Genomic DNA, 25,546 nt, shown 5'->3' with positions numbered 1-25,546 from the left:
AACGGCAGACAATCATTCACGCCCTTTTCCCTGGATTGCCCGGGCAGACGCCATAGCACGGCAACCACGGAGCCCATTCAGCCTTTTTTCACTGTCACCGTATGTCTATTGGATGCTGCTGACAGACGCGGTACTGCAGCGCTACACAGCAGCATCCCCTTGCCTTTGCAAGTTGGCAAAGACGGTTACCAGCCATACTGTACCGTCTGCTGTTTTGCAAGTTGGCGAAGACGCTTACCAGCCATACTGTACCGTCTGCTGCTGTCATGGGTGCTCCTGGCCGGCCTCGGTGAGGTCGGTCGGGGGCGCCTGGACAAAAATGGGAATGACTCCCCAGGTCATTCTCTTCTTTAAGTTTTGTCTAATGGAGAGTCAGTCCTGCCTAGGATATCAGGCAAGCCTGCTAAAGAACCAGAGAGGCAAACGGAGGCTCCGGGTCAGAGCCCCAGACATCCCGCAGAAATGATGAGCTGCATGCCATTCTAGGGGGTGCCCCTACAACCACCTCACCCGTTGCTTCCCTCCTCCCCCACCCCTCCCGGGCTACCTTGGCAGTTATCCCCCCTTTTGTGTGATGAAGTAATAAAGAATGCATGAATTTGAAACAACACTGACTTTATTGCCTCTGCAAGCAGAGATCAAAGGGGGGAGGGGAGGGCGGTTGGCTTACAGTGAAGTCGAGTGAACCACCATTCTGCACTTGCTCAGCCTATAGCTGAAAATGGGAATCTGTGATAAGCACTAGGATAGACACACAGGCAGGACTGAATCTCCATGTGTGTGTGGGCCTTTGGTTGACACTGGTAAAATACAAAATGTCCCAGGATATGCATGTTGGGGGACAGTTCTAAACGGCAGCTTTACTTTTTTATTTGCAGCAAAATGTAGAGGTTTAAGTATCTGATTGTGAGCCCTGGGAGCAAGGGGTAGGTGCGACCGCATGGTGCTGCCGACTGGGAGAGCAGCCTGAGGCAGAAGCCTCCAGCTGGCATGATATTCCAGGCAGGACTGAATCTCCATTACACAAAACTTAAAGAAGAGAATGACCTGGAGTCATTCCCATTTTTGTCCAGGCGCCCCGACCAACCTCACCAAGGCCAGCCAGGAGCACCCATGTCTGCCCAGGCACCCCGACCGACCTCATTGAGGTTTCATGGTGGAGGGGCTGATGACATATACCCTGAACCACCCGTGACAATGTTTTTGATCCTTCAGGCATTGGGAGCTCAACCCAGAATTCAAATGGTTTTCGGAGAGTGCGGGAACTGTGGGATAGCTACAGTCGTCAGTCCCTCCGTGAGCGTCCATTTGATTCTTTGGCTTTCTGGTACGCTTGTCTCAGCTCCTCAAGTTTCATGCAGCACTGTGTTGAGTCCCTGTTGTGGCCTCTGTCCATCATGGCCTTGGAGATTTTTTCAAATGTTTTGGCATTTCGTCTTTTGGAACGGAGTTCTGATAGAACAGATTCATCTCCCCATACAGAGATCAGATTCAGTATCTTCCGTACGGTCCATGCTGGAGCTTTTTTTTGATTCTGACTGTGCTGATGAGCTCTGCATGGTCACCTGTGCTGATCAGTGCTCCACGCTGGACAAACAGGAAATGAAATTCAAAAGTTCGCGGGGCTTTTCCTGTCTATCTGGCCAGTGCATCCGAGTTCAGATTGCTGTCCAGAGCGGTCACAATGGTGCACTGTGGGATAGCTCCTGGAGGCCAATACCGGCGAATTGCGGCCACGCTAAGCCTAATTCGAAACAGCAATGTCGATTTCGGCGCTACTCCCCTCGTCGGGGAGGAGTACAGAAATCAATTTTAAGAGCCCTTTATGTCGAAGTAAATGGCTTCATTGTGTGGACGGGTGCGGGTTAATTCGATTTAATGCTGCTAAATTCAACCTAAACTCATAGTGTAGACCAGGCCTAGGTCTAAACAGAATCAACACCCTCATTCTAACTCTCAAATCCATGTGTTACATTCTTCTTTGAAATATGAAAAAATAAAATAAAGGAGTCAGAAGAGAGGAAGAAATCTGAAATGATGAGTCATTTCCCTATCATACATTAGGTCTGATGCAATCCGTTTCAAGCTTTCATATTTTTATATCAACCAATAGCATACAAAGATAAAACTGAGCAACAAATACATTCACTCAATGTCCCACATATTCCTGAAGCATAAAAATCATCCATACATGAACTGTTTGATTCCAGGGAGAATCTAGAATAGCTTAAGAACTGTGTTGCAGAAATTGTCTAGTAGGTATTTTTGTTTAAATCAGGCAGTGAAGAGCTGTGGACTTTTCTAAGACAAAAGTAATCTAGAGCTCATCTGTTCCCAAATAGCGGAGGTGTATAGTCATTAGTTTCAGACCATCACAATAAAGGTCATGAACAAAGCATTTATAAGGCATCAAAGACAGATTGCAAACTGTTCTTGAACAGATCCAAGCCTTCCTAGACATAGTAAAGAGGGCTATTTCCCATGTTCAGAAAAAGTTTCAGAGACAGAAATATCTACAACTCTTATTGTATAATGCGCAGTTGAATACCACAGAGTAGGCCTACACTAGAAATGCTAGACTGGCACAGTTGCAGCGGTTAGTAGTAAATCCACCTCTCTGAGAGGTAGCTAGGTTGATCATAGAATTCTTCCCTTGACCTAGCAGTGTATACACCAGGGCTTCACAGTCCTGAGCAACGTAGTTAAGCCGACCTAACTCTGTAGTACAGACCAGCCCCTAGCTGCTGTGAACTGATTACTACTATTGAAATCATAAGGAAATCAAGTGATCAATAATAGAGAGAAAGCAAAACCCACCTTACAGGACCAAGATACCATAGCATTTTAATGTTATGGACCACTGAACAAGCGATAGTCAAATCCTAAGTTCCTCAGCAGGACGCAGCTACCCTTCCTTGATGGGAAGGCCACACTGGCTACATCTACACTGGGAAGGGGGAAAAAACAGCCCCACACAACCTCAGCAGCAAGTCTCAGAGCCCAGGTCAACTGACCTAGGCTCACATGGCTCACACTACAGGGCTAAAATTAGCAGTGTAGATGTTCCCGCTTGGGCTGAAGTCTTGGCTCTGAAAACCAACAAGGAGGGTGGGTCTCAGAGTCTGGGCTCCAGCTTGCATAGAAACATCTACACTGCTATTTTCAGTCCCCTAGCACGAGTCTGAGTCAGGTGACCTGGGCTTCGAGACTCGCTGCTGCAGGTTTGTTTTTTTAAAACAGTGTAGTGGGTTACCCATTAGCCCTATCTTTGTACAAATGAAGCACTTTAAGACTCTGTGCATATATATAGCAATCTCAAGAGCAGTCATTAGGTGGTATAACCTTTTTCTGGTAATGCCTGGACTTTCAGAAAAGAAAGGATGTTGTGATAACGCCCTAGATGATTCTGGAGTTAGAAATCCAAAATGTGCCATACTGACTTGACACTGGAAAAGAACAGGTTAGACAAATACCTGTCAGGAATGGTCTCGAGTGCAGGGATTGCACTAGATGACCTACTGAGGTCCCTTCCATGGAATTGTGCTATCCATTTTAACAACCAGAAGAACGTGTCGGATAACTTTTAATAAGTATTAACTGAACAACTTTTTGAAGTATTTCTACAAACAATGCCAGATTCATTGAAAAGAGAAAAAGTAGTTTAAAATAGGCTGTTACAAGTCGGGTGCAAACCCTTGCCCACTTCCACAGAATAAAAACCATACAGTTACTCAAGTCTACAGAATATGGACAGTGTGCTGATTTGGTGGCTGGGCTGAGAGAAGTGCTGTTGGAACAATTAGCATGCAGCAGGTTCTAAATGTCCCATAATACGCATTAAGAACTCCCTCCTGCTTCCCCCCAAAACAGTCAATATTAGGAATGAGAATTGTGGGCACAAAAAGTGAATTCCATGATATTAGGCTCTCTCCTGAGTTCTTCTGCATTGTACAATATTCAGCAATTTCTAAGCTTCCATTTTAAAGAGTTATGTTCATCTTTTCTATTGCGAAGATACAGGTGGCATAATGTAAATTTGATAGAAAACTGTATCCAACCAATACAACATCAGCAAAAGTTGCTCACTGCTCAATTACCCAATTCTCCTCAACTTTAGAACTTTAACTAAAATACAAATATTAACATTATTTTTAAAGGACTTTTTCTCTGCCCCTTTCATATTTAGAAAGAAATAAGCGACGTAGAAATTAAACACTCAAAACTATGTTAATGCAACATTAAAGTTGGCTGGTTAAAATAAAATAAAATAAAAAAAGTCAGGTAATGCAACAGGTAAGGCTCCAACAGCAATGGTGACTTGATCATGTTGCATATATGTGACTTAGTAAAATCACTTACAAGAACACTTCACTCCAATTGTTTTTAAAATATGACAAACATTCTAATCTCTCAAGTGTTTGTGTACCCACCCACTCATCATTTTTAGAACAGATACACAAACTAAAATGAATGACATAGTAGAGCTTTAATTTCTCATGTTTTCACCATAATTCAAAAGCAATAGTGATTCTGCTTACCACTTCTGTTGATGTTTCTGCATGCTCGGAAGTAACATGTTCTTGAAGAGATGTTTCCGTATAACCCATTTTTCCACAATAAGGACAAGTAAAAGATTGTGGCTGCTCTACAGAGAAAGCTTCTCCACCATAGTACAAATCTGGAAAAGAAAAGCAGTGGGTAGACTTCACTCATGAAGAAGCATTACTAGATACACTGGAGTTAAAATATGTATGGTACAGTCGACTCCCTTAAACTAGTCCTTTGGTCAAGTGACATTTTAACTCAGGCATTTGGTTATATGTCTGAAAACATAAGGAGACATTGATATTTATAAAGATGTTCAACGAATTAAACACTCAAAGAAATAAATGGATTATGCAAATTTCATGCTATCAAATACAACTTTAGCATCCACTAACTGCAAGTGCCTCATGTGCCACTTTCTACCCTAATCTGTCCCCCCCAACTTCACACCCAAATCATTTCCCCTGATATAAGTTCATTATAGTAGAAATGTTGGGGTAGGCAGATCTCCAGGAGGTTACCTTGGTCACTGCAAATCTACACAAAACAGTATTTAAATGTGTGTTGTCTACAATGGCACTCCTTCTACCACTGTTGGGAATAAACCAACATTAGCAACAATGGGAAATTGTAGAGAGAAAAAGCCTAGTCCAGACAAAGCTCACACTTGGTCTATTTACCAAAGCAAATAACACTTGAAAGCTGCTATGTTCTAGTTTCCTTTTCAAGCACCTACACCTGTAGAATTTATATAATTCGACTCCTAAACAAACAGCTACGTTAAAATGCACCCTTGCAAACCTGCCATGAAAATTTAACCACCTCTACTAAAAAAAAATCAACTCGCCCCTTCTTCACTACGGTGACTACAAAACAAATAAAACTTGTTATTTACTTGCAGGCTTAAAAGAGGTATTTTTTCTAAGCACGTAGATTCAACTCTTTTCCACCATTCTTCCTCCTTGAGCTTGCTGATAGTCAAAAAACGATTGGACATTTATATGGATAAAGAATATACAGTTCTAAATAATAAAGGATTGAAAAACTGAACAAGTTTTGGAAAAAATATAAATCTTCATGCTCCAGGACATAAGCCAACCTCAAAATGATGGGGGTTAGGAAGGAACTTCCCTGGGGGCACATACAGAGTTTCTTGCATCTTCTGAAACTTCCTGTAGTGGCCTCTGTCAGACAGGATATGGGGCTAGTCAGAGCGCTGGTTTAGAATAATTCAAAAGATGTTATCAATAGGAACTCTTGTTCTCCAAATTAGCACGTGCACAGAGCCTCACTGCAGGAATCACACACCTAACCCCACAGCCACTGAACCATTTTTGAACAATAAATTAGCAGCTATCGGGTGTTTGCATACCCTAGAGCCCAATATTTCAAGACTGCTTCATGAAGTCTTATTTGCAGATAGTTACTAAGGAGAGGTAAAGACGGAGGGTCAGTGTTGCTCTGTGGAAGCAACATATTGCAGAACAAGAGTCGGATTGTTTGCCAAAAAGTCTTTTTCTAATTCATGACACTGTTCCCATAGGGCTCTAAGTAGGAGGCTAAGAGAAAGAGATCCTTTTCAGAATATTCACTGCTAGCATACACTACAGGGACTTATCCTTGCTGGAGAGGAAATACTGTCACATCCAAACTGTGACTATTTGGTTGGTCCACCAGATTCAACCATCTCTGAAAGAGTCACAAAGATGCAGACTGCCATCAGGCCTAGGTGTCAAATAAAACTTCACTTCTACCCTGCATCTGGCTAAACCCATCGACTAGAAGAGATCTTGGAACCTGTCTCTCAGCAACCAAGCTAGAGCCTGGTGAAATCTAAGGTGACGCCTATGAAGGTTAGAATGGGGAACAAGGGGAACCATCATAGGATCTCTCTCCACCTGCAGACCCTGATAATGCTGATGAGACACAACCACAGTGAAGTACATGGCTGCTTCTAACCCAAAAGTTAGTACCTCTGTCTGGCAGCGGCTGCTGCCTTCCACAAACCTGAGGTATGTGTGCTTTAACCTTTCTGAGATGTGGAAGTAGGCGTTTTGAAGGTTAAGTTCACCATATCCATTGTGAGAGATGAAAGCAGGGATTATGGTGCCCAGAAACAGAAGTAATCTGTTCAATATTCAGAGATGCAGAACAGGCCACAAAGTTTCCTTTTGGAATAAGGAAACACTAGGAATGAAAGCCCTGAGCCTTTCTTAAGGCTCTGGGCACTCTGAAAACATTTGAAAGTTTTTAGAGAATCAGAATATCAGGGTTGGAAGGGACCTCAGGAGGTCATCTAGTCCAACCCCCTGCTCAAAGCAGGACCAACCCCAACTAAATCATCCCAGCCAGGGCTTTGTCAAGCCTGACCTTAAAAACCTTTAAGGAAGGAGATTCCATCACCTCCCTAGATAACCCATTCCAGTGCTTCACCACCCTCCTAGTGAAAAAGTTTTTCCTAATATCCAACCTAAACCTCCTCCACTGCAATTTGAGACCATTACTCCTTGTTCTGTCATCTGCTACCACTGAGAACAGTCTAGCTCCATCCTCTTTGGAACCCGTTTTCAGGTAGTTGAAAGCAGCTATCAAATCCCCCCTCATTCTTCTCTTCTGCAGACTCAAATCCCAGTTCCCTCATAAATCATGTGCTCCAGCCCCCTAATCATTTTTGTTGCCCTCTGCTGGACTCTTTCCAATTTTTCCACATCCTTCTTGTAGTGTGGGACCCAAAACTGGACACAGTACTCCAGATGAGGCCTCACCAATGCCAAATAGAGGGGAATGATCATGTCCCTTGATCTGCTGGCAATGCTTCTACTTATACAGCTCAAAATGCTGTTAGCTTTCTTGGCAACAAGGGCACGCTGTCGACTCATATCCAGCTTCTCGTCCACAGTAACCCCTAGGTCCTTTTCTGCAGAACTGCTGCCTAGCCACTTGGTCCCCAGTGCATGGGATTCTTCCATCCTAAGGGCAGGACTCTACATGCTCATCTGCATTGTGGAACTTTGCAGGACTAGAGAAATATCGCCACCATTTTGAGTAAAGTTCAAGGTGACTCCATAAATAACAAAAAGTTGACATAAATAGTGGAAAAACTACAAAAATTAAACTAAATGTTTTGAGTTAATACTAAAGCTACCTCTATTATGTGTACATTATTTACAATTATTTTTGCTAACTATGTATGGTTAGCTTGGCTCTATGACTACTCAACTAGGTGGCTAAAGAGGAATTCAGGCTGCAGAGGGGGTAATTATACCCTTAGTGTTCAGAATGTGGAGCCCAAGGGATCCGGACTACTGCTTATAAATGGTTAGTGGCTTTATAGTTAGACATGAAACTCCTCCAACAACAAGTGATGTAAAAGAGTAAACCAGAGTTCTCTTTTTTGGTCCTAATAATTTTGCACATTTAGGAAACTACATAAAGATTTTAGACATAAGAGGTAAACAGAGGGACAGATTCCAAATTTTCAAAAAAATTTCAGAAAAATCCAAATGTAATCTTCTTCCTCCTTAACTAGTCCTATTGCTTTCACTGTACTGAGTTCATGGGTTCACAGAGTACTGTGATGTCATTTAAAGTTCAGCGCTTCAGCACGGACACATGCAAAATATTGTGGAGTCCTACAGGAACTGTGAAATGCCATCAAACAAGCTCAAATCAACAGCATTAACAATTGTTTCCTTACATGCTAGTTTGATTACTTCTAATTTTTGATAGGTCTTCCCAGACAGTGGATAAATAGCCATCTAACTGAATCCCTTTCCTCCCTCCCACACAAACAAATTTTATGTCAGACCCATCTAGAAGGGCTGTTTCCAGTTTATCAATCCAGTTCCAGAAACTTCCCAAATAGTAACACTGCGTACACAGAGCTTGCTACAAATAATTACACAAAAACATGAACAGTAAATTAATCAGAAGGACAAAGTAGTAGAAAAAAGGAAGTCCACACAAAACTCCTCCCACAAGTAGCAAGATGTAAGTGAAAAAATAAGTATATAAGAAATTCTTGCTTGTTACAGGTGCCATCTATAAAACAAATTTCAAAATCAAAGTATTTAAAAACAAGAGGGAGGGAACTGGGTGACAATTCCCAGCTTTTCAGTTGAGCTAACTCAGACCTGGGTATCTGGACCTATCTGAGGTTAGGAAAAATCAAAATCTCCTCTACATGCCACAGCTGTGTCCACAGAGTGAAAACTCCAGCAATAGTATCCCATGTTCTGACATAAACGGGGGGTGGGGGTGGACGACGGGGGGGAGGGGGGGGGAGAGACAGTATTGAGATAAAAGAGGAGATTCAGCACAAATGCCATCAAATCCAAGCTTCCAATCCTCATCTTCAAGACTGTCTAATGCAGCCCCTACATGAATCTCAGCGCTCCCCTGGGAGGTGGGAGGGTCCCAGAGCCCAGGCTCCAGCCCAAGGCCAGAAGTCCACACTGCAGTGAAACAGCCCCGCAGCCCAAGCCCTGAACCCGAGTTGGCTGGCATGGGCCAACATAGACCAACCGTGTCTAGTTGCTATATAGACACACCCTAGGATTGCTCAGACAAAACCAGTCTTGCTATAATGGACGAACGTAAAAAAAACAAACAGTGTGACATTTTCTTGCCTTCATCTACCGGTAAGACAACATACTTTGTCTGAACTGACCCAAAGGACATAGGGGAAATTTACATTTTATTTTCTTTTTACTTAGTTATTTTTCTGAGTGTTGCAAAGAAACGTGCATGTAAATTAAAATTCTGCCACTGAACAGATAATAGTATGAGGTTGGTTTTCAGATTATTACATTGACATTTGACCCAAAAGATCAAAAAGTAACTTTCTTCTAACACTTATATTAAGGAGTTTCATTAGAATAAGGCAGTGTTATCCCTAAAGACACACTTCCTACTTCACTGCAGAGTTTTTGGCTAAAACCTTCCCCGCCCTTCTGCCTGGCTTCCTCTTACAGACCTAAAGAAGAAACATACATGCCCTTATATCTTTACTCCTCACTATATTTGTGTGAGAGAATCATCTGTAAAAAAAAATATTTAGCAATAAAGATTCACCACACATCCAAATCTAATCTTGTGGCTTGAGAAGGACTTGTCCAGTTGATTAATATGAATAATCAAATCCCAAAAGGAACAGACTCTTATTCAACTTCTTTAGGACTGTTCTTGAAAGGAGATAATCCTGTTACTAAAGCTCTGGTACAAGTACCACTGCTACTAGAGTCATATACCAACAACTAGATTTGGAACCAGTTGAAAATGTTGCCACTTTCTTCTATACTGATCACCTATCAATTTCATTCATGTAGGAGGATTTCTGGGTACAGTTATGTCCACTACCAACAGCCAGTATTGTTCAGTATTTTTATCAATTTCTGTCCTTCTGGTTTTAGTTTGGGTAAGCTTCAGGCGGAAATCCAATCACTGAAGCCTGAGACTTCTTAGAGTTTTGTATCTCTAAGGCTTTGTCTACACTACAGCCTACGTTGGCATAATTTATGTCACTCAAGGGTATGAAAAAACAAATGTGCACAGTGCTATGTCGGCAGGATACCTTCTCCCGCTGCCATAGCTTCTGCTGCTCCCGGAGGTGGTTTTATTATGCCAGCAGCACTAGACGCGTTGCATGGGCATAGCTGTATCGGTATAGCTGCAGCGCTGCACATAGAGACATGGCCTAAGCAAAGACACTTAGCAGAAACGTTTGTCTCGAAGGTTGGCAGGATTGTTTGGATCTGCTGCCCCATAAGCATCCGAGCTGAGTTTACTCTGGTGATTGATGTGACAGTTACCCTACAGCTCAGCAAAGTTAATGAGGGAGCTTCTTGTTGTAAAATTCTATTAAGAATTTATACCTCTCTCTCCGCAAGTCCATTCCCTTGGATTTAGATGGGGTGGGGGCTGGGTGGAATTAACATGCTTGAAATCACAATGCAGCCTGAAGGCCTGGAATTCAGAGCTAGTAAATGGTGGCTAAAAAGTTAGGTCAACCCAGCTACGTCACTCAGGGGTGTGAAAAATTCACACTCCTGAGCAACATAGTTAAGCTGACCTAAACGCCAGTGTAGATAGAGCTAAGTTGACAGAAGAATTCTTCCATCTCCTCAAGAGCTGGCAGCTAGGTCGATGGAATACCCCTCCCTTGGCACAGACCGTGTCTACACTGAAACACTACAGCTGTGCTGTTGAAGCATTTCAAGCGTAGACAAGCCCTTGATGGTCAGCGATTCTCTCTTCTGGAATGCCAAAATGAGGAAATCTGACTTGTAACTTACTCTATGACCTGTAAGATCTAGTAAGCAGAATTTCTACCATCTAAAAAATAGCTAATGACTACCAGACATACACATCCTCCTCCTTTACCCAGGTCTAGTGTTATTCTCTTCCGAGACCTCTCAGGAAATAAGAGATTCTTTCAACTGTATCTTTCTGGTCTTTTTTTCAAGATCTATGTGATTCCACCTTCTGTTTCAAGTCCTTGCCCTATGCTGGGCCAGCACATAGATGGCTGGACTCACTCTCGGCATTTTAAGGCTCTGGCGTCCATCAAGCTTCCTTACCAGTGTCATCCTGTAAGAACTGAAGAACTACAATACAATACAATTGCCATAGGTGATCAGATCTTCTGCTTCAGAGAGTTCCCCTCTCACTGAAAAGAAGTTCCAGGTTGCCTGTGGGACCTCTGAACAGTAGAAGGGACAACCAGACCTTATCAACTTGAACATAGTGAATCAGCACTAGTGCATATCTTATTCAGTTCTGATGCCTCTCATGTGGGCTTCTATATCATCCTGATAGGTTTCAGAGTAGAAGCCGTGTTAGTCTGTATCCGCAAAAAGAACAGGAGTACTTGTGGCACCTTAGAGACTAACCAATTTATTAGAGCATAAGCTTTCGTGGACTACAGCCCACTTCTTCGGATGCATACAGAGTGGAATAAATATTGAGGAGATATATATACACACATACAGAGAGCATAAACAGGTGGGAGTTGTCTTACCAACTCTGAGAGGCCAATTAAGTAAGAGAAAAAAAAAACTTCAAAATTATCACTTCAGAAGTTTTTTTTCTCTTACTTAATTGGCCTCTCAGAGTTGGTAAGTCAACTCCCACCTGTTTATGCTCTCTGTATGTGTGTATATATATCTCCTCAATATTTATTCCACTCTATGCATCCGAAGAAGTGGGCTGTAGTCCACGAAAGCTTATGCTCTAATAAATTGGTTAGTCTCTAAGGCGCCACAAGTACTCCTGTTCTTATATCATCCTGAGTCTCTGGAGAATCTGGATGATCAATAGGGCTCCTCCATAAAGGTATCAGGTGCATATTCTGCAATACATTGATCTCTTATGTATGAGCAATCCCTGACCTCCAAGAGCACTGTATCCATGTCTTTATTTTTCATTAATGATATGTATGGCTTGTCTGGCAAAAGTTTGAAGTTGTGCAAGACCTTGTGAACGTCTCACTTGGCAGTGTGGCCTAAGACTAGAGCACTGGACGGGAACTCAGTAGAGTTGGGTTTTATTTTCCAGCTCTGCCACTGGTGGTTGGGAGATCTGGGTCAAATCACTTTATTTCTGAGCTTCAGTTTCCCCATCTGTAAAATAGGTATAGTACTTTTCTCCTTTGTAAAGCGCTTTCAGATCTATGGATGAAGAGTGCTCTATAAGAGCGAGGTATTACTACTATATGCTCACCAAATGAGGTATTACTACTATATAAGCTCTGTTTGGGTGTAACTTGTCTGTCTGAAAGTCATCTGAACAGTATACAAGTCATAACCATGTAATCCAGGTATTACCCTACTCAGACCACTGCTGCTGGCATCTGCTAAAATGGCTATAGATTTGAAACATAATGAAATGCCACTCCAGGGAATGTGGGCAGTAGATTCATAAAAATGGGTTCCTATGCTTTTTTTCCAAATCCACAGAGTGTGTTTTAAGTTGGTCTTTTGAGGTCAGGTTAGGCATGAATTTGCTCCAAAATGTTATCAGACTGAAGAATCATATCAAGATTTATATGTAGTAGCACTTTAACTCTGGCTCTGACTTTTTCAGGATCTGCCTTTACCCCTCTTTATTAATCTCATATCCCAAAGAATTAGAGTTTGGTTTGTTGTGATATGCACTTTATTTAGCCCAGCAGCCTCAACTACCTTAAAATCTTGGTTTAACCTAGTTAAACTAAAATGGTGCCCCTCAAAGAATGGCAGAACCTTATTCTTTTTCCTTAGAAGAATTTAAGGTTCACTTGTGATGCTGAATGGTTTGTCAACTTGACACTGTCGGGGTGTAGTGAGACTTGCCCGAACCATTAACTTCATCTAAAGAAATAACATTGCTGAACTAGTTCATTTGGAGACTACCCTCCATGAAGGAAAGAATAAAACTCTCACATAAATGCTTCATTGAGCAACTTTAGGCTCATCAGATATGGACCTAGCCATTTTTTCCGAACAAGCACAATACAACATTCTGCTACTTTTCTTCATCCCACCCATTTCTTCCTTCACTTTGAGAAGCACTGGGTTGGGCATCCTCCAGGCTACGATGAATAGAGCCCTGCGTGGATATACAAATGTGTATCCGCATCCGATCCGCGATTTGCAAAAATTATCTGTGGATATCCACAGATTTGGAGGGCTCTACACAAGTGGCTGGACTGAGGCTCCGAGGTACCCCGCCCCCTCTGGAGCCTGGTTGGGGAGAACTGTGCTGGCAGCTGTGGGAAGCCGCGGCAGACCCTCCATCTGCCCTGGGTGGGGGGCCCGAGCAACCCCCAGTCCTTGTCCCCCAGGTCCAGATGGAGGATCCATACTGTGGTTCCTCACAGAAATTTTTTGTATCCGCACTGGTAACCGCAGAAATGATCCCCGGATATAAAGCGGGTACCAGTGGATTTGCACGGCTCTAATGATGAGCATATAATGCAGAACTATCTTTTTCCTACAGAATCTGCAGTGGTTCTACTTTAAACCTGGCCATTTCTGGCCAACACCATCCCAATTTTGTGTCGGTGTTTTGAGTCCTATCTCGATAGCTGTGACTGAGTCTACGAAGTTACCTGGGTTGGCTCCATTCAAGACAAAAGCTGTCAAATACTACTTGCCCTATAGGTAGTACAGAGCTTTGTGCTGACCCAGACACCTTATCTGCCTCCATGGGCTTGCTTATGAGAATCAGCTTGGGCCTTCCAACTAGGGGCTGGAATTCCTGCCTTTAAATTCAAAATTGATTCTAAGACATAAGTGTGATGCATACATCCTGCAAAATAAATAACCCTCAAATGACACATGGGGAGATAATGTTTGTGGTTTTGTTTATTTACATATGTATGAGTAGGGTCGACAATGTAATCAGTCTGTCTATGTTGTATTCTGATAATTCAGAGGTCAAAAGAACATCCTAGCATTTAAATGAATTGTAAATACGGGATATCACTGTATTAATCTCTCTTTGAAATGTATAGCAAATAATCTGTGAATGGTGGAGGAACAAGCAAATTCCCTTATGTTAATTCTATAGCTAAGTACCGGTGATGGAACTCCATCAAAGCCATCCCAATTACCTTTTGAACTCCACCTTGTCAAAAGACATAGGATATTTGGACATTGGACTATAACCTATGAACTATTTCTGAAAGAACTCTTTGCAACTACAAAGCTCACCATCTCTGCTACGAATATGCAACCTCAATGAATTGAATTGATTAATGTCTGTATGTATACTGATCTTTTAACCATACTCCGTTTTGTTTTTTAATACGTTTTAGTTTAGTTAATAAGAATTGGCTGTAGTGTGTATTTGGGTAAGATCTAAAACATTCATTAACCTGCTAGGTAATGTGTCCTATCCTTTGGGATTGGTAGAACCTTTTCTTTTATATGATGAAATAAGATTTTCAGAAATCATTATATTTGACTTAGGTACCTGGATGGAGGCCTGAGGCTGGATCACTTTCAGGGAACTGTGTTGTTTGGACTTCAGAGTAACCAGTAAGGTAAGAAAGAAGCTGTTTTGTGTTGGCTTGGTAAATCTGAATATTGGAATATCCACCACCTTTTTTGGGATTGTCTGCCCCATTCTTTGCAGTTCACCCTAATTGAGTGACCACAGCTGGCCTCCACTAGGACCCCGGTCACAGTGGCGTGCTTGGATACACATTACCACACGTCAATTGGGTTTCTGGATCAGAACCACAGGCTTGTCAAAAAAATAATTTTGATATTGGAGAGTTTAAGGGTTAAAAATCGGTTACAGTGAGTGGATCCCTGACAGAAAAAGCCCAGAAGAATTGTGCTCACAGAGGGGGTTGTTTTTTAAGCAAAAGGTCCCAGAGCAGGAACTGAATAAAAAAATCTGTTAATGGCCAGTGATAAGGAAGCAGACCCAGTGAAAATGCTTGCAGTGAGAAACCAGCAGCAGTTTGAACATGAACAAAGAATGGCATATCTTTGATTGCAGGAAAAGCCAAAAATAACTGATATGGAAAGAGAACGCCTGTGTTTTGAACATGAACAAAGAATGGCATATATTCGATTGCAGGAACTAGAAGCTAAGGCAAAAGTGGACAGACTTAAGCTTCAACTCAAAAGAATAAAGGAACAACTGGAACTGTATCATCCTGAAAAGCCAGCTCCTCTCAACTGCAAAGATGGGGATAGAATCTATCCAGTTTGTAACAATGTTGGTATGTTGTTTGACTGTAAGCAGTTGTCTGTGTGTAACCAAATATACCCCAACACTGCCACCTTTTACGTAAATGCTTTTACTGTGAGTTCAGGTGAAGTTAACCCCATAACTTGTGCAGAGAATGTAAAAATCAATGGTAAAAGCAGTTTAGAGCAAATTACAGCTTCTAACATCACTCTTGTTAAAGCAGATCTTGTCAAAGAGGAAGATTACTTACCAAATAAGAGAGTGAATATTGTAATCCTCTATGAGTTTACTGTGCGTGTGCCTTTAGCCAGAATCCACCTTGAACGGAATCGTGTTAAACACGAAGTCATAGCTGGTGTAAGAAAGTTATTGCCTGAGGATCTTTTGATTGGGGATGATATTAAAGCTTTGTTCTGTCAGGTTATCCAGTCACAGGAAAGTAGTAATCCTGAACCTGTATCTATTAGGGGCAAGGATTTGCCTATGGAGGGTTTCTCCAAATGTTTCTGTGAGGAAGATAGTTGTTTATCCGTGCAAAGAAACTGTGCATATGTGGAAGAAATTTTGGAGAGTCTATCTGGTATCTCAGAAGTGAATCTGGCATTAGATAAGGCTCAGGAAGATGTTTCTCTAGAGCAAATTAAAGTTGGTGATCAGGTTAAAGCCCTGAGGAAGGAAGGGGTATAGCCTTGGTGGGATGAACTGAGGGCAAGTAACATTTGTGAAAGTAAGCATGAAAAAGGTAGAAGTTATTTGTTTAAAGCAGCTCAGTGTAATAAGACTATCTGGCAGAATAGCAGCTTATCTGTTGGGAGTGGCAACTTGCCTGTTAAGGAAGCCGTACCACTTTCCAAGCAATACTCCATGAACAGCTGTGTGTGCTGGGACAAGGGAAATGATAACCCAAGCTGTTGGTCTATTAACGGGGAATGTTTCTCCAGCTCTTTTCTGTCTGTAGAGCAGAAAGAAGAAGCCTGTCAGCCTATGATGGTTGAAAATGCATCTATTGACCCAGAATTGGCTCTGGATACAACTGAAGCTCAGGAAGGAAGTGGTCCTAAATTTGTATCTACTAGGAATAATGACGTAATCAGGTTGCATCCAGTTGATGTCATAAATAGCTCCCAGAGACCAAGCGATTCTGGTGGTTCTATTTTGCCTGTTGCTAGTGTGTTGATGGGTAAAGATATGACAACCTTGTCTGATATAGCCAGGCCACAAGGAAAGCATGAAGGTGATTTGACTATGTTACCTGCTGACTGTGGAAACTTGTAACAAGGAAGAAAATGCTTCTAATCTATAGACTATGAAGTCTAGCAGTTTACCTGAAAGGGGGTTGTGTAAAAATCCTCCTGATGGGCCAGAGGTGATTCTGGATGTAAGTGAAACTCAGAAGGAGTTTGGTGATTTGTCTGTTGTGCCAAAGCCAGTTCTGGACATGAATAAAGCTCAGAAAAAAAATCTGCTGCAGTGCATAATATTGCAAAAGAAATGGAATTTCTTGAAGTCTTTAAAGTCTGTGAAAAGGAATTGTTTCCATTGACTCTTAATGGGCCATTGGTGATAGTAAACAGTCTCTCATCTGAGGAAAGTGTGTTGGTGCCTAATGGGCAAAGTCTTTCAAATGTGTATGAATCCACTAGCCTTGCTTCAGAAAGAGCCAGTGTGGAGAGCTTTGAAAAGATTTCAGATGAAATAAAACTTGTTCGGGAGCTTAAACAGCACTATAAGCTTAACCAGCTTGTTGGGGAGACAATGTTGTTGGAACATGAATGTCTCCATGTTGATTCTTTAAATAAGCAGTCTGTGATTCAGGTACTGAGGAAAGATCGGGTTACTGGTTTCACAGAGCAGAACAGCCTTATGACTGAACCCACAATGATGCAGGAGAGAGCAGGCAAACTCTCATCTCTAGATATTTTGGATATGTCTTGTAGTCTCTTAGTGGACTTGACATTGGATTCCATGTGGAAGCAGAGGTTGGTAAGGGAAGGACAAAATAACCTTGTGTCTAACATGCTAGTGAAAATGGATGGTATCTCTAAGACAGAGTCCAGCCTTGGAATTGGTAAAGCTGGAGGATCTGAAAACTAGTCAACAAGTTAGTGTCTGCGTTGATGCAAATTACCTGACTGACTGGGGGTGGGGGGTGGGAGAGGAAGACTTGCCTGTAGCTATTTGCAAAAAGGAAATACCCAGCCAGCCAATGAATTCTGTTAAGCAAAAGAGCTCAGATTTTGACCCTGCAGAACAGGGAGAAAGGGAAAAAGTTCATCATGCTAACAAAAGCCACAGGTTAACCATAAAATGCCAAAACCCCCAATGGTATTGAGCCAAAGGCATGGCATAACAAAAATGATTGTGAATGTACACTTGTAATAAATGTGATGTTTATATTAATGCTAATGTTAACTGTTGTGACTATGGTGCGGATACCAAGAACTGTAAAAATGAACGATGTGCATGTTTTTTTGGAAAAAACCTTGAACATGTTGGGAGTCAGACATAAGAACTCATTATGTTGTAAAAGCCTTCATGGTTATACTGTTTCATTACATGACAACACACTTTATGTTAAAAGGCTGGCGATACTGATATTTCACAGTTAGTGCCTGTATCTAACTTTGAAACTGTACACAGCAGAAAAACCACTACAAGCTTGACTGCTGTGGAAAAAAGGGAAACTGAGGTACAACACCTCACAGCCTTCATGGCTGAATGCCAGAGCAAGTGGTCTTTGAAAAAAAATTAATGGCTATGTTAAGTTAACACACAGACCAAACCCTGGAATCACTAAAGTGTTTCACAAAGTATGTAAAAGCAGCAAAGAGTCCTGTGGCACCTTATAGACGTATTGGAACATGAGCTTTCACGGGTGAATACCCTAAGTATCTGGCTGGGGCCAAAGCATGCCTTAATAATTTGGCCTTACAAAGAATTCAATGTAAACACAGCTCATATCAGTGTTGGAAGGTCCTTAAACAGCTTTAATCCAGGAGCTTTAATTTCTCCCTTCCACACCAGTCTCACATTGGGGGTGTGACGCATGGCTAGAAAGGGTTAAACACCCTGCAAAATAAATAACCCTGAAATGACACATGGGGAGATAATGTTTGTGTTTTTGTTTATTTACATATGTAGGACTAGGGTTGACAATGTAATCAACAGTCTCTGTCTATGCTGTATTCTGATAATTCAGAGGTCAAAAGAACATCCTAGCATTTAAATGAATTGTAAACACGGGATATCACTGTATTGGGGGGGGGGAAGGGATAGCTCAGTGGTTTGAGTATTGGCCACAAACACAGGGTTGTGAGTTTAATCCTTGAGGGAGCCACTTGGGGATCTGGGCAAAATCAGTACTTGGTCCTGCTAGTGAAGGCAGGGGGCTGGACTCGATGACCTTTCAAGGTCCCTTCCAGTTCTAGGAGATGGGATATCTCCATTATTTATTTATTTATTATTTATTTATCTCTTTGAAATGTATAGCAAATAATCTGTGAATGGTGGAGGAACAAGCAAATTCCCTTATGTTAATTCTATAGCTAAGTACCGGTGATGGACCTCCTTCAAAGTCACCCTAATAACCTTTTGAACTCCACCTTGTCAAAAGACATGAATTGCATAAAAGATCCTTGGGCCCTGATTCTGTCATCTCAGATCTGCTTAGGCTTCATCAGGGGAAGTTTGAGTCACAAGACTGAGGTCCCAGTTATGCTAGTAGATAATGCGTCCTATCCTTTGGGATTGGTCGAACCTTTTCTTTTATATGAGGATGATGATGAAGTAAGATTTTCAGAAATCATCATATTTGACTTAGGTACCTGGATGGAGGCCGGAAGCTGGATCACTTTCAGGGAACTGTGTTCTTTGGACTTCTGAGAAACCAGTAAGGTAATAAAGAAGCTGTTTTGTGTTGGCTTGGGAAATCGAAGTATTGGAATATCTACCAGCTTTTTGGGGATTGTCTGCCCCATTCTTTGCAGTTCACCTTAATTGAGTGACAATAGCTGGCCCCCACTAGGACCCTGGTCACAATAAGTGACGATTTTTTTATTTTTTAAAACAACTGTGTTCAAATATCCCTGTACAAAGATCCCAGGAAACAGGCATCAGTCTATTGCTGGGCTACCACCCTGTAACCTTTACTTCAACAGACATTTTCCCCAGCATCCTTTATTCTTCCATTTCCTGCACGTTCTTCCACGGGCTACAAAGACATTCACTTCTCATGTTTTCGACGTCGCTGCATTTGCAGACAGAAATGTGGCACAACTCAGTGCCCTTAAGGCGCTTTTTTTTTTTTTTTAAATGTTGCTGAACTTTCTCCCCATGGGAGTGTTTTCTTTCCTACTTTCACCATGCTTCCGCTACGTTCTTGCTGGGTGATTAGTTAGTTCAGATTGTTGTGCCAGCTGCATCACCTGTTCCAGAGTTATGTTCATCATGTTCCAGTTCCATGAACTGTAATTCTTCTCAAAGTTCCTTGTTTAAAATCCCCAAAACTAGACGATCTCCTAGGGTCTTTCCTGATACCAAAGTCATATGCTTTCCTTGGTTATATAGGAAGCCTTATAAAGGTTTCCACACTCTAAGCGTCTGCACTTCGGTAAAAATCATGTTTTCACACATAACGTTGCTTTTTGGAATGTCAGGCTTAAACATTTTAAGCATGTCATCGTTGTTCTTCCTCAATCCCTCCTAAGTGAAAGCAAAGGACTTTTAAATACTTTGTTTCACTCTCTAATCCACAAATTAACGAGATGACCTGTACTTGTATTGTCTGACAATAAGCTTTGTCGTGATTCAAAATCCAGTGATGTGCTTCTTCCATTCAGGCTGTTCTGTGGGTTTAATCGAATCAAAAGTCTTGCCACGGGCTGAACTTTAGTATGTTCTTTTCTTATTCATATTGGTTCTAAAAGAGTCATCTTCTGACCCCAAATCATACGACAATGGTAAATTATCAGAGAAACTTGCTTTTTGTTAATTGTGAACAAGAAACTAAGAAAAAAGAAAACAGAGATATCCCTAAAGCTATTTTGATCTGTGCCTCTCTCTGCTTCACTGTAGAGTTTCTGCCTACAACAGATTCCAGCCCTCCTCCTACCTGGATTCCTGGTAGAGGGTTAAATAAACTAACAGAGTACACTAACCTAGAAATGTGGTTGCTTATCAGAGGGACTTCCAAAGAAGCCATTCCAATTTTAGGGGGGCAAAATGTACTTTAAAGGCTTACATAAAAAAAAGTCCAGATCTATTTATTTATTTAAAATAAAGTTCATACAAAAAATAGTTTGTATAAATTGCTAAAACCTCAGATATAATGATCAGGAAATTTGAACTTGGGGGACCCACGCTAACTGTAACTCAGCGTTGTTGCACAAAAACAGTCAGACCAAAATTTACATCAGGCTCACATTAACATTTTAATCTATATGTGAAGCGTACCAGAGTACTGGCTGCTGCTGAAATTCTGTTTTTATTTATATATATAAATATATATATATTTAGTTAAATCTAAATTATGTTTATAAAAGGTCAACCATACCATTGAATTAATGTATTGTTGTGTATTTAATTTTCCCTTCCATTAGAAAATGGAAACTAAATAATAACACAATTAGGGATAAAAGAAAAATATGGAAGTTATAAGATGCCATAGGATTTGAGAGCATGTTCATTGTTAAACACTTTAATTTCAAACTTCGGATGCTAAGGGATGTCACTTTCTTGGACCACTGTAATGGAATCTTCAAGCTACATAGAGAACTGATGTTGTGATGGGAGTGGAATTACTTCTAGCCTCACCACATTACTTCTGGCCAAGTCCTGAAGAAGCAAATTTATATTTGTATACACAGCATAGCTATCTGTTCTCTGTGAGCACTGCATCTATAAGGAAAGTAGCGTACTGCACACGTGCAATACAACTCGACTTGTGCATAACTTTATTATCTAATTGTAATTTTTCAAACATCACACTACTCGGGAGTTTTACTTCCAATCCATTTGAGTTTTCCAGGCTCAAGAAAAGCAGCTGAAAATTCATGTAAAGTTTGAAAAGCACTTTTCATGTTTAGATAATGGATAACAGCCAAGTGGAATTTCATCAAATTATACAAAATTTACACTAAAGGTTTAGAACAAGCCTGAAGAAGTTAATTCAAAGAACATGAAAGGACCTCCTTAGCCATACCTGTAGCATTACAAATACGGTGCTATGGAATCCCGATTGGCTTCTGTTCCTTTGTTTCACAATCTTTAGATTTAATGGTTTTGTTCTTAATTAGAATGGTTGTACTCAACTGTATTCCAAGCAAAAGGACTTGCTGCTAATTTTCCAGGATTCGGCAGCAACCTAGCATTGCCACTTATGTGTTAACAACCTCAGAGCAACAACCAAATAGGACAGCCCTCCCCATCTCATCTTTGTCACTACATTACTTCTAGCCAGTGACACTTTACAGCAGAGTATTAACTTTTCCATTTAGTATAACTTGTCATAAAATTAAGTTTGTTTTATACTGATAGATGTCCTTAACAGATGTATTCAAATATCTGATCAGATAACCCAAGAGTCAAATGGAGAAAGCAGAAAAAGACTTTCTAAAGAAATAAGTTTCACATGCTGCCACCAAAAACAAGCCTCGATAGAATGTTTTTAAAAGAAAAAGCTAAATTCTGTAGACTCGTTTTTCAATGATGCTACTCAAAACACCATGTTGATAAATCAGAAAATGACAATACATACTATGCTTAGATATACTTCTAAATAAAAACCATAATTTCAATGAGATATCACTTACCAAAATCTACCCTTGTTAGTATGCACTGCATTGGATGGTCAGTTGTATGCCTTGTTGTCGTTGCACCACTTTCATAACAAGATGCGCACAGATCGTAATCGTAGCAAATTAAACACTTGTATCTGCGACCTCGAAAATTTCCTTTTAAACATGCATCGCAGCTGACACCTGTAAACAAAAAAAAATTGCTCAAACAGTGGTAATTGCTTTGTTTTGAAGGAAAGCAGGCTTGTCACTATTTTTCCTCCACCTGAAGAAGGCACACAAGAAAACAAAACAAAACCAGGAAGGTTTTATGCAAATAAAACGTATTATAAGACTAAGCATATTTACTCCTCAAAATAAAAAGGCACATACTGTCCAAAATGAAAAGCCTGAATTCTGCAAGTGAAGCACAAGAACACAATCAAATCACGAGTTTACTAACTAGTTAAGATTATAGTACAGGGGTCGGCAACCTCTGGCACGCGGCTCGCCAGCGTAAGCACCCGAGTGGGCCGGGCCAGTTTGTTTACCTGCCGCGTCGGCAGGGTCGGCTGATCACAGCTCCCACTGGCCACAGTTCGCTGTCCCAGGCCAATGGGGGTGGCGGAAAGCCACGGCCAGCAAATCCCTCAGCCCGCGCCGCTTCCCGCAGCCCCCATTGGCCTGGGACAGCGAACCGCCAGTGGGAGCCGTGATCTGCCGAACCTGCTGACATGGCAGGTAAACAAACTGGCCCGGCCCGCCAGGGTGCTTACCCTGGCGAGCCACTTGCCAGAGATTGCCGACCCCAGCAGTAGAACCTCAGAGTTACGAACTGACCAGTCAACCACACACCTTATCTGGAACCGCTCGTACACAACCAGGCAGTAGCAGAGAGATGAAAAAAGCAAATACAGTAATCCTCACTTAAAGTCGGCCTGGTTAACGTTGTTACGTTGCTGATCTATTAGGGAACATGCTCGTTCAAAGTTGTGCAAAGCTCCCTTCTAACGTCATTTGGCAGCTGCCTGCTTTGTCCACTGCTTGCAGGAAGAGCAGCCCGTTGCAGCTAGCTGGTGGGGGCTTGGAACCAGGGGTGGACCGGCAGCCCCCTATCAGCTCCCCGCTCCCCTGAGTTCCCTGTGCAGCAGCTGCCCAGCAGGCTACCAATTGCCAGCAGTTCAGCTGTCCCTCCCCCCACTGCCATATGCTGCTCCTGCCCCTCTGGCTTGGAGCTGCTCCCCAAGACTCCTGCTTGCTGTGCTGGGGGGAGGGCAGGAAAAGGGGGGCTATCAGGGTGTCCCCCTCCCCCTTGCTCCTGCATCCCGCTTACCCCATCCTTCCATAGAGCAGTGGGGACACAAGACAGGGCTCAGGATGGAGGGAGCTTGCTGGCAGCAGCTGCGGTCTCAGCAAGCTGATCTAATCAACAAGGCAGTGTACTTAAGAGTAGGGTCAGCGTACTTAAGGGGAAATGCACATCTCTCTCTCTCAGACACGGTGGCTGTCTCTGTCTGCGATGCTGTCTCCCCTCCCTCCATTCCTGCTGCCTTGTAGAGTGTTAGAGTTAACCCTTGAGGGCTCAGCCAATTGCTAGTTCATCATTTAGCAGTAAGGCATTCCCTGGGAAATATCCCACCTTCTGACTCCTCCACCTCAACCAAGCTTCACAGTCATCATCATGTACCAGTATTAAATTGTTTAAAACTATATATATATGTATGTCTTTTGTCTGGTGAACCTAACTCCCTCATTTACATTAATTCTTACAGGGAAATTGGATTCGCTTAACATCATTTCGCTTGAAGTTGCATTTTTCAGGAACATAACTGCAACGTTAAGTGAGGAGTTACTGTATAGTACTGTACTGTGTTAAACGTAGACTACTAAAAAATAAAGGGAAAGCAGCATTTCTCTTCTGCATAGTAAAGTTTCAAAGCTGTATTAAGTCAAAGTTCAGTTGTTAACTTGCGAGAACCACCATAACGTTTTGTTCAGTTATGAACATTTCAGAGTTACGAACAACCTCCATTCCTGAGGTGTTTGTAACTGAGGTTATACTGTACAATCTTTTGTATGTGCTTTTAAATACGGACACAATTTTAGTAATTTGGTTTTTTTTTTTTTCAGAACACTGCCTGTAATGAAGCTTTGACTAAAACAATCTGAAGATGCTAAAAATTACAGTCAAGTGATGATGTAGCTAGTCCAGAATGTAGGTCTTTTAAAAATTGACAAAATCCTGAATTAAATCACTCTGTCTGTGATTTTACTTCCACAATTTTTCATTTTTTTGATGCAACAGTTTGACAAAATCATCCTCACAAAACATATCTGCAGTAGCCATCTAGATCTCCTATTTCAAAATACTAGGAAAGAAGGGGAAAAAAACAGGATTATGTTTCATCAGCCACTTTTCAGTTTCTTCCTTATTCTGAGCTCTACATTTGTATTTAGGATTAGTCATGCTGGCTATGTCATGGAAAGGTTTCATAGCTTCTCCCAAGCATTTTGTGATGTTGTCCATGTGGTTTCAATTCTTTGTTGTTAATTAGATAAAGTCACAGACTGCAAAAGGAGTGTCATCTGCTTATAATCTGTCAAATCTCTAAATTTCCTTCAATTGCTTTTGTAAATTACAGGATTCTATAGAAAGGAACTAGTGTAAATGTGTGCCATATGTTGATCAAAGTCCTTTTCATGCTCAGTGCAAATTTGTACATGCTTTTCACAGTCGGCTGCAAGTGCAGACGCCAACTTCCCGGGAATTCTACCAGGAGTCATTGGGAAAGCTGGGACAACCATTCATATTATCCATAACAATGATGGTGCCTGCTGAAGAATGGTTGAATTTCCAGTCTGTTTTAGAGCGCTGTTAGGTGTTACTCCATGCTCAATCAGGTTTCAATAGCATACTCAACATCCATACATCGGAATTTTAGTGCAACAGCACTTCAAAAGCTCTTATTTTATTTTCATTGTCTAAGCAAATGGCAAAGATCTCGCCAGACTTTTCTCTCAAGTGATGTCTTCAACAACTTAAACAGCATTCTGTGGTTTTCTTTTTAGACTCAGAATCAATAGGACTGAATAGGAATGGATTTCCCCCGTATGGATACTTGTAGCCATTATCTGGTCATTTATTTGACATTGTGCAATAGCATGAATAGTGATTCTTTTAGTTCTTCGTTTAATCTTTCCTTCATTTCTTCACTTGCCACATTCTACTAGTGGACTTGTGAATTTAAATCTGCCTGGAAGAGTATATCCATGGGAAAGTGCTTCAATCATTTCTTTAAATTGCTCATGGCCTGGAACAGTGTTTAAGCGTTTCATCATATCTATATTTCAATGAAGATGATGGTATCAATGTCTCACTTACAGTATCAAACTCATGAATATTTTGATTTTCCCCTTCAATAGAGGAAATCCCATTCAGTAGTACATTTGATCTTGAAGGAGCTGAAGAAACTTATTTCCTGCACTTTTTGAGACAAGCAAGAATCCCTTCACTATTGCTATTTAACTTTTGATAATGTTTACAT

The 25,546-nt window shown here is 41.4% G+C and overlaps 1 protein-coding gene across 1 annotated transcript in view; it reads right to left on the bottom strand.

The window, feature by feature from the left end:
* Positions 1-25,546, bottom strand: part of KCMF1 (potassium channel modulatory factor 1) — a 72,951-nt gene that overhangs the window by 20,424 nt on the left and 26,981 nt on the right. The window contains exons 2-3 of the mRNA XM_054032069.1: positions 22,038-22,205; positions 4,539-4,678 (exon numbers count right to left, since the gene is read on the bottom strand). Of these exons, the coding sequence (XP_053888044.1) occupies positions 4,539-4,678; positions 22,038-22,205 (308 nt within the window). The remainder of the gene's footprint in view (positions 1-4,538; positions 4,679-22,037; positions 22,206-25,546) is intronic.

The sequence above is a fragment of the Malaclemys terrapin genome, chromosome 6 (genome assembly GCF_027887155.1).
Source record: "Malaclemys terrapin pileata isolate rMalTer1 chromosome 6, rMalTer1.hap1, whole genome shotgun sequence".
Lineage (NCBI taxonomy): Eukaryota > Metazoa > Chordata > Testudines > Emydidae > Malaclemys > Malaclemys terrapin.
The sequence above is the reverse complement of the archived record's forward strand: the minus strand, read 5'-3'. Positions and strand labels throughout refer to the sequence as shown.